The 9,397-nt window shown below is 39.7% G+C and overlaps 1 protein-coding gene and 2 non-coding genes across 3 annotated transcripts; all 3 read right to left on the minus strand.

The window, feature by feature from the left end:
• Positions 1–2,567: 2,567 nt before the first annotated feature.
• Positions 2,568–7,162, minus strand: rpl37 (ribosomal protein L37). The gene is made up of 5 exons (XM_026173463.2): positions 7,100–7,162; positions 6,932–7,008; positions 6,063–6,198; positions 5,687–5,771; positions 2,568–2,678 (listed from the first exon to the last, which is right to left on the minus strand). The coding sequence occupies exons 2-5, from the start codon at positions 6,932–6,934 to the stop codon at positions 2,609–2,611; spliced, it is 294 nt and encodes a 97-aa protein (XP_026029248.1). The 5' UTR covers positions 6,935–7,008; positions 7,100–7,162; the 3' UTR covers positions 2,568–2,608.
• Positions 4,297–4,376, minus strand: LOC113027536 (small nucleolar RNA SNORD72). The gene has a single exon (XR_003273096.1). It is a non-coding gene; the product is annotated as a small nucleolar RNA SNORD72 (small nucleolar RNA).
• Positions 6,271–6,351, minus strand: LOC113027537 (small nucleolar RNA SNORD72). Its single transcript, XR_003273097.1, has one exon. It is a non-coding gene; the product is annotated as a small nucleolar RNA SNORD72 (small nucleolar RNA).
• Positions 7,163–9,397: the final 2,235 nt, after the last annotated feature.

Consider the following 9,397-nt stretch of genomic DNA (forward strand, 5'->3'; position numbering starts at 1 on the left):
CTGCAAAGTTTTTCTAAGAAGCTTTCCAACTTCTTAGAAAATGTTTGGATTTACTGGTAACAGGAATACTTTGAACATCCATCATCTCTATCTGGTAATCACCATATTCAGATTGTTGGTAATTTCATGTCTCAAGGAAACCTCTGTTGAGAAATCACCACATACTTCCTACCGCTTGTTTTCTCCACTGCGATGCCTCTTGGGGAATTTCCAACTCGCAGCCATAAAAATTCTGTATTTTGACTCATTTGTAAACAGACTTTCCTCTGAGAAATTTCTGCATTATTTATATTATTTAAATATTTAGACTTGTTTTGTCATTGAGGATGTTACACAGCAACTAACTGCTATTCGCCTTCCAGCTGCACTTATACTATGCAGGCATGGGTGCTGTTAGCGACTTTGGGTAGCTTGAAAAAAGGCCAGCTCTGGGACCACCGAATACTAACTCTAGTATCTAGATCAGTTCTGTCCGAAAGCAATCAGTGGGCAGACTAATTGATATTTAAGCAATGTTGTATCCAATAAACAACTTCGCCTCACTGACTCTCCTGTGTGTACAGATGTTCAGACCAGCTGCGGCTTGGAAACAGTTCAGCCCTCAACTGAATTCATGTCATTGAAAACACTGCAGGCTAGTATTGTTACGCTGAATCATGCTAGGATACTATTAGCTTTTCCACAGGAATGCGTATTTTCTTTTTCTTCTATTAATCTCTGGCACTCTTCCAAAGCACGTCTTTTGTCCCGTCTTCTTCTCCTCACCCCCAACTGGTCGCAGCAGACGGCCAACCCTCCCTGAGCCTGGTTTCTTCCTGTTAAAAGGGAGTTTTTCCTTCCTACTGTCACTAAGTACTTGTTAAAATAGGGGTCATTTGCTTGTTGGGGTTTCTCTGTGTTATTGTAGGGTCTTCACGTCACTGGAGTTGGTCTCTTTTCTTTCACAACACTTTTATAAGCACAACTTTTTCTCACCAACATTTTTCCTACACATACAAACAGATTTGTGTTTCCCACAAGAAAATGGGACGATGAGGATTACACAACCTCCAGATTATTGTTACCCCTTTATGATTTCTCTCTTCCCTGTTAGTGTGTGTGTTTTGGGGCTTCTGACTACATGACTGGCCAAGAGTCTGTCTCCATTTTTCTGTTTCACACAGCCTTTCAGTCTATCATAGCATTGTGTGTGAGCAAATAAAAAATATTTTCTTGTGAAGCTTAATGTTAGATATTTCAAGCAGATAATTTAACTTTACAAACTGTTAGAACAATATGCTTAAAAATATTTTACCTGGAATAAGATGCTAAAGTGTTTTGTAGTGTCTTATGGTTTGAGTGATTTTGCTTCCTACTAAACTGATTTAGCCAGATATTGTTCTTTGTAAGATTTAAGAGACAAGAGATGAAGAAGAGAGATTATTGTTAAAAGGTAAGGACTGCTCAGTGATGTTTGATAGACCCATCGGCGTAACTTTGTGCCTAACATTGGTGGGATCAAGATCTCTGTCTAAATAAATAAATCTGGGTAAATTCCCACAATTAAACATGCAACTATTTTGCTGGTAATAACTGAAATGAGTAAAGAACATCAACAGCCTATTTATGCAAGATAGTTCATAATTTTATTGGGGGGTGTTATATTGGTTGGGTCTGATTATTGGGGGGGGGGGTCATAACCCCCCCTGGAAATTACACCCCCCGAACTTCCCACAAAACAAACTGAGCTTTATCAACTTCGGATTATTCAAAGGCTGCATGAAATACTGCGTAGTTTACTGCAGGCTATGCTAAAGCCACAGGGCAGTTCGCTTTAGAGCAACATCAGCACAAAATCTACTTGTGCTCAAAACAGAAATCCGACATTTTTTATCCCCTTTCACCACCACAGCCAACTTTAGGGTTCCTACACCTCTCACGTGAACCCAACTATACTTATTTTCCTGTTTGGATGTAGAGGGAAGGGCACCCGGCATAAACGATAGCAACTAGCGCTAGTTTTTCGCTGCTTGTGTTAAACACATTCAAGCTGCATAGAATTATTTCAACGTAAACTATAATCAAGTTTGCACTCCATGGAGTTGTGTAATCCTGTTAATATGAATTATGTTTTTTTTACTTTCACTGAATTTAATCAGTGCTTCCAACCACAATGTTGTAAAAAACAAAACTGTACTTCCACTTCTGTAAGTCTGTATGTCTACAACCCCTGTCCTTATTTAAAACCATTTCACAGTATCATAGGTGTTCTTTCATGAGACTGTTATATTTTAACCCAGTATTTCCATAAACCAGACATTAGCTCTTATAAGGCTGGTCTTGTAAGAAAACCTCCAACATTAAGACACCAGCTCATGTGACTGAAAACCTTTTATTCCAAGTTTGTTTCCACTTTTCACAAACTCCTGATTCCCCCCCCCGCCCCCTTTACACTGGAGATGTATACAATGTAATCAAGAAGAAACAAAGTCAGTGTGTGTGTGTGTATATAAATCTGTTTACAACAACACTGTTTATGGCCACTGATGGATGGGTAGACAACAAGGACCACAAAACGAGCCTGCAACTCCTGTTTATCATCACATTTATTTAACCAAAAATGTGTCTTTTAGGATGAGCTTGAGGCGGCCACTGCAGCGCGTCTGGGCTTGGGGGTGGTGCCTTCCCGGAAACCATTCCTGAAAAACAAAAACAAAACTGATTATGCTGTTGACATATTAGACTAGTCTTACTAAGAGGTAATCATGCTAAAGAAGTCCAAGTCACGTTGTTTGTTATTCTACAAAAACGCTAAAACCACTACATCGATCCAAATATTATTCCCAACTAACCTGCTTGAATGCTGATGATTAAATCTTAATATAAATAATGATTTTAACTTGTTTTATATGAAGAATGAATAGAAAATGCAGGGCACCTTGGCACAACTGAGACTGGAGGAAGTTTGTGACGTTAAGAATGCAAATGTTTATTTCACCAAAAACGTCATTCTGGAAAACACATCCCTGAGTCAACGGAAGTAAACCATTTTCATACACAAACTACACACAATGTTGGTACTGACGTGGTCCTCCCCTACAGGCAGCACATAATACTTCTCTCTACCTCAAACACTGAAAGACCGAGCGCTCAGGAGGGAGGAGACCACCAAATGTCAGGTCCAAATGAGTCAGACATTTTAGATGCTTCACTTCTGGAGGGTCACCGCTGTACCACATGTAAAAGCTTAAGATCATCACGACAGGAGAAAACACCCACGCAACTACTAAAAATATTTACTGGGTTCCCTGATTTGTCCCAATTTAACACAGACTCGATGCCTGCTAGCTGGACTGGGCTCAGGTAAATTATTCATGTTATCAGAAGCAGCGGAGAGGAGATTATAGATAGTTTGCCCTCAGATCTACTGTGTTTTGTAAATTTTGGCCACGTTTGAACTGTTGTGAGGCTTGCACGCAGCTTTCACCCATTATGCCACCAACACACACACACACACACATCGCCATCCCTTATTTATTTACACTGAATATTTTCTAACAGCTAGAACTGTGAAACTGTGCAGTAACTGCCAGCGTTAATGAGCCAGTGAAGGTGATTTAACTGAATTGCAGCTAAACAGGCATTCTGCCTGAGACAGTGGAAACTCAACAGCTGCTGCCAAGGTTGTGTTGCCAGATTGGAGTAAAAGCAAGTTATTAGCATCATTACATAAACTAATACAAAAATGAAAATGCATAATTGGAGCCATTAAGTACGGCTTTCATATTCTTACATTAAATGGTTATATAATTTATGCCTGATATAAATCTTATCAAAGGGGTTATAACAAGAGCCGCTATTAGCCATTTTCCAATCTCTGTTTTAATATTATTAACAGCTGGTCAATTATTCCCCCCCCCCACTTAAAGAAGAGATGGGAGAAACACGGTTTAACCTTACACATGCTTTGTCCACCAGGGGGCACCCTAAAACTTCCTTTTTGACAACATGCCACAAACAACAAAAAGCTACTTACTACACACAACAAATCTTAGGAAAATGTTCCTGTGCTTCATGTGTCTGGAAAATCAGCTGATATGTTAACATCAGATTAAAAAAATCATTCAATAAGTAAAACCCCTATATAGATCGACTTGGTTTACATAAGCTGAAATAGGATAACTGCTCACTGTGCAGCTTGAATGTTTTGTAAATGATAACATAAATATCAAAACGTACGAGTTTTAACCACCCACTTACTCTCAAGAAGTAGTAAGACCGACAAAATTTCCTTCTATATGACTTGTCTTGAAATGCCACTCACCTCAGAGAAAAGAGTGATGTCATATTAAGTTCATTTGTTCAGACATTTTTTTTTTCACCATCATTGGTGAGCAGCATTGAGGAAGACAAACCTCATTTTCATACACCCAGTCTGTGAGACAGTAAAACTATGTGGGCTAAATATGACAAGACAACCCTGATTTGCAGCAGGACACAACCCCGTTACTCTATGTTCAAACTGTTTAATAGGAAGTGTGAATACTAAATGTTTGGCAACTTCTTTATGCTCAGTTTTCTGCTGCAAGACGAGTAAGTGGGAGAGGGAAGAAAAACCCCAGCTGCACACTGCAAGCCTAACACTCTGTTTAAAGTCTACCAATAAAAAAAAAGGGAAGAAAAAAAAAGAAAAAAAAAAAGAGTGGTATGCTAACTACAACTGCCAAACAAGTTCAGTATTGAGAGTTTTCTTAGATTTTGTAAACACTTGCTTGAATTGTTGATACAAATATTTGCTTGTGCACACAAATTTTACCATCCCTTAAAGTCAAAAGGCAAATATTATGGTCTTATAAGACATCTTTATATAAACTATTAATCTTTTTATGTCAATTTTTTTTGTCAAAGTGGGAAAATTATTTGGTTTTATCGAGCTGATAGAAGATACAGAAATCCTGCTTATATTTCCTGTTGGAAACACATCAACACAACTTGTCAACATATCCAAGGTTTATAGATCAAGCTAGTAAATCAAGTGAATTTACTCCAGGTTTACTTGTGTTTAACAAATTGTGATTTCCTGCAAACATTTTCATTGAGGTGTTTAAATTCATTACACGTTTAAGAGTCCTGTCATCAAGACAACTTTGTAATACTGATGCTAAGGCTAAAAACCAATTTAAGACTCAGAAAGTGAAGAACTGAAGTAAAGTTTGCTTGAAGTGGAACTTATGTTTACCCATTCAGCACCATGGGAAGTTTTTTTTAAACGACATTTTCAAGCTAAAGGGAAATTTTAACCTGTATCCCTCAGGTACAAGTAATTAACAATAATTTAATATAAGACGAAAAGGCAATTTAATTTATTTAGTGCATGAAAAAAAATCTTGTAACCTCAGTTGTAACCTATTATTCTTTAAGGAAATAAAAACCGCCAAACAAAACAAAGGCTACATTCACATGTACACAGGTATCATTGTAAACCATTTTCTATGTTTTGGCCTTTCATCCACACCTAAATGATGTTTCAGCAAACAAAGCTTTACAAAAATAAAATCCTGTCGGTGTGACGATTTTCAAAAACATGTTAAGGGGAAAAAGGAAACGAGGTGTGCACCTCTGTTAGATTTTGACAGAGAGAAGCATGATAAATTAACACACCGAACACCTTGAAACACTTTGTGATCTGCTCCTTTTTACATCTTACCTGAATCTGCGGTAGACGACCTTCATGTGTCTCAGACGGCCTGTGCCAGTGGTGTTCCTCCTCTTGGCCTTAGCGCTCCAGTTGTCTGAAAATGAACAGCACCATAAATCAAGGGAGCATGGCACTTCACATCAATGAAGAGCTAAACAGCATACTGACAGTGCTGCTCATAATGAGTTAAGTTCCAGCCTTTTTGACAGGGCATGGGTGCAAACCAGTGGGGTGTTACACTAAAATATGCTGGAAGACAGCAACCTGCTGGTTTTTGCCATTTCAAAAAATAAAAAAAATACACTAACACTAGAAGCAAGCATAAAGTTTGCCAATATCACATTTAAAAACAGTGTATTCTATTACATGCGTTAAGGTTACTTACACTTTCTCTTGCGCTTCTGAGGGTAGCCACACTTGCCGCAGGTAGACTTCTGCAGGTGGTAGGCTTTGGACCCACAACGACGGCACAGGGTGTGCGTCTTGTTCCGGCGCTTACCGAAAGATGATGTCCCCTTGGTCTGAGAAGCAAGACAAACATGTGAGATCAGGGACAACTCAAGGAGATCTGATTGTAGACCAGGCCGGGGCCAGTCTTGTCTCAGTGAAAAAGGAGGAATCACAGGCAGTCATTTGTTCAGACATTTGTGTTTTAAAAACATCACTGACAAGACTGAACTTCAGGTGGTAGCAAACACTTAATCACAGTGGTTGCAGCAACTCGTGGCCTCAGCTTGCCACACATGCTCAAATGATAGTTACTTTACGGCCAATGAAAGCCGGCGTGCTTTCCTCAGACAAAATCTGCAGTGGCTGACGACACTAATTTTGTACACGTTACCAAAAGAAATGGACCACATGAAAAAGATGCTAGCTATGCTAACATCGGCGAAAAACACCGGTTGCCATTTTGCCAACGAACAACCGTAAATGTATTTTCCATGCATTTATTTTTGTGATTACCGGAAAAATCCACAATCGATGATAAAGTCAAGCTTACGATATTTTGTCCTCTTCTAGCACTATTTAGCCCATTCAGTGCAACTGTGCTAAAGGCTAACGACAGCAAACAAGTGCTGGATGGATGTGACAGGAACAACAGTATTTTTTACTAAAATCAAACTTTATCTCAAAAATACATCATCCAACCGGTTACAGTGTTTATCCGACACAGAAGTGGCTTCAGTTTGTGTCAGATACATGGCACATTAAACAGATGTTACGAGATTTCTGTCTACCAGCGCTGCTACATACCATTTTTCTCCGGTGGCTGTGGGAAAAGAGACCGGAAGAGGAGCTGGAGCTGCATCAAATTACATCCGTGCTTTTTCCTGTGTAACAAAGAAATGTGACCCCTCCGTAAAGCATTTTGTGCAAAAGGTAAAACAAAAAACAAACAAAAATATAATTTTATTTACTTACCGGCTGACTGGTGGTCTGAGTGGCGACACCGGCGTGCATGTTTTTATTTAATGAAAACACGACCTTTCGGACGCATTCCCGTATGAAAGAAAAAACTTATAGTAAAAAAGTATTTTTGTTTTATTTTGTTTTCTATAAATTGTATGTCGAGTAAGACGTGTTTCAGATTAGTATTTATTTAATATTAAGAGTGATATTCAAAATATAAGAATTTGATGAGTTAACAGAAGAAACGCACTCATTATTACATCGTAGTATGACACATGTCATCTTTATAAGGCTTACATTGATATTGTATATAAAAACATCAAGAGCTCAAGGAAATAAGAACTGTGTTTTTGCTTTTTTTAATGTCTGTAGCCTAAAAACTAAAAATACTTGTACAGTACTTCATAATATCTATTAAAACTCAATATTTAGTTAGAAACTAGAACAATTTTTTGAAACCCTATCTTCTAGATTCAAGTTACACAGAAACATGTTTCCTATGCAATGAAATCCTTTCTTTTTTCCGCAGAAAAAAATAGAAAAAAAAATCATAATTTAAAAACAGTAGAAACAATTATAAAGAACTACACTAGGTACAATAAAATTAATGCAATAGAAATATAAGATATGCTAAATATATATAAATAAAATAAAAAGACTGAGCTGCAAAAGGCTATGCACACATTTACACAATTTACATTTTAGCATGCTACAGTAGCATGTGCAGTAGAAACAGTAATGAGTGGCAATCACCTGTGTGTAACTTGAGAAAAAGCAGACGGTTGTAAAACCATGGTTGCACGCTCATGTCAGATGACGTCTAATGGCCCCATTATACCTGCCGTGACACCCATGACGGGGTTGTCATGGGTGTCGTGCGGTGAATTTGACATCGCATCCTGTGTCACTTTGGCTGGTTGTGCACCTCTCGATTTTTGTAACCGCCACCACCACAGCTGGGCTGAAGACAGGAGTGTAGAATTGTGCTGGTTTTTACCACCACTTTAATGATATTCCAGTACAGAAGCTCAGAGACATGCAGATGTACAGTGAGATATTGGAACGGTTTGGAAACCTGAGAATTTGTGGGGGGGGGGGAAAAGCTTGACAATGGCTTCCAGTTTTGACTTCTTTTCTTCCTATATCAGCACTTATGTAGCGATATTGTCTGAGTGGTCACACCTGTTCAGGAGAATACTGCAGCGGCTTCTTGCACCTTAATGGTTTGTATGAATACAAGTGACTGTGAGATGAAGTTGCAGCAGGTATAATGGGGCCCAAATGGGAGTAGCAAAGGAAGAGTTATTTAGTTTGGAGATTCTAGATTTCATGTTTTTATACCTCCAGCCTGAGGGTAGAAGTCTGAACAGTCCATGTTGGGGGTAGGTAGAGTCACTGAGGATGGAGACAGCTATCCTATGAACTCTGTGATGGTAGATGCTCTGCAGAGAGGGCAGTGGAGTTCTAATCCTCTTTTCAGCAGTCCCAACCTCTCTCTGCAGGCGTTTGTGGTCCATAGCGTTGGTGTTGCCACAAGGTTTTGTTGCTGCCAGTCATGCGTCCTGTTACTGCAGTATCATCCGTGAACTTTAGGATGATGCTATCTTTGTGATAGGCGACCCATTTGTAGGTGAACAGGGTTGAGGATGCATCCCTCAACGCATCCCTCAGCCTATGTTTGTAGTAATGCTGACTGAAGTTCTGATAGGTGTGTGCTATATAAGTGAGGGAGAGAAAAGTGTAGGATCTGAGGTGGACCTGTTGGATCAGTAGACATACTAAAGGGAGTATAGAGTGTCCGGAATGCTGTTCTGAATGTGGGCCAGCACCACTCTCTCAAAACACTTCATGATGGTCAGAGTGAGTGCTCATGACAGGTTGGCGGGCTCGTCTTGGGAAGCAGGACACTGGTTGCTTTTTTTAAACAAGGGGCACCAGTGCTCTGGCTGAGGGTGATGTTGAGGATGAAGTTGAGAACATCAGCTAGCTCACTGGCACATGCTTGAGGAGACCCTGCCCAGGGATGTTGTTTGGTCCTGCTGCCTTGTGAGGGTTGACCTCTTTCAGTTCTTTATGTGCCTGACCCGATGAGCCAGTTAGGGGAGGGGGTGAAGGGCAGGTTGTCCTGTATGTGTGCCTCCTCTCTGTGCTTTACCCGGGCGTCTCAAAGCGGGTGTAGAAGGTGAAGATTATCTGGAAGACTGTCTATGGAGCTGATGCTGTAGTCTGTGATGTGCTGTAGGCTTTGCCACGTCCACCTGGAGTTAGCAGTAGAATAGAAGCCATCCAGCTTCTCTCTGTACTGCCTCT

The sequence above is a fragment of the Astatotilapia calliptera genome, chromosome 7 (genome assembly GCF_964374335.1).
Source record: "Astatotilapia calliptera chromosome 7, fAstCal68.1, whole genome shotgun sequence".
Lineage (NCBI taxonomy): Eukaryota > Metazoa > Chordata > Actinopteri > Cichliformes > Cichlidae > Astatotilapia > Astatotilapia calliptera.

Coding starts and splice junctions, on each gene's coding strand:
- rpl37 (XM_026173463.2), bottom strand. Junction 5,772..6,062: donor TCAGAAGCGCAAGAGAAAGT/GTAAGTAACCTT, acceptor GTTCATTTTCAG/ACAACTGGAGCGCTAAGGCC. Junction 2,679..5,686: donor GTCGTCTACCGCAGATTCAG/GTAAGATGTAAA, acceptor TTTGTTTTTCAG/GAATGGTTTCCGGGAAGGCA.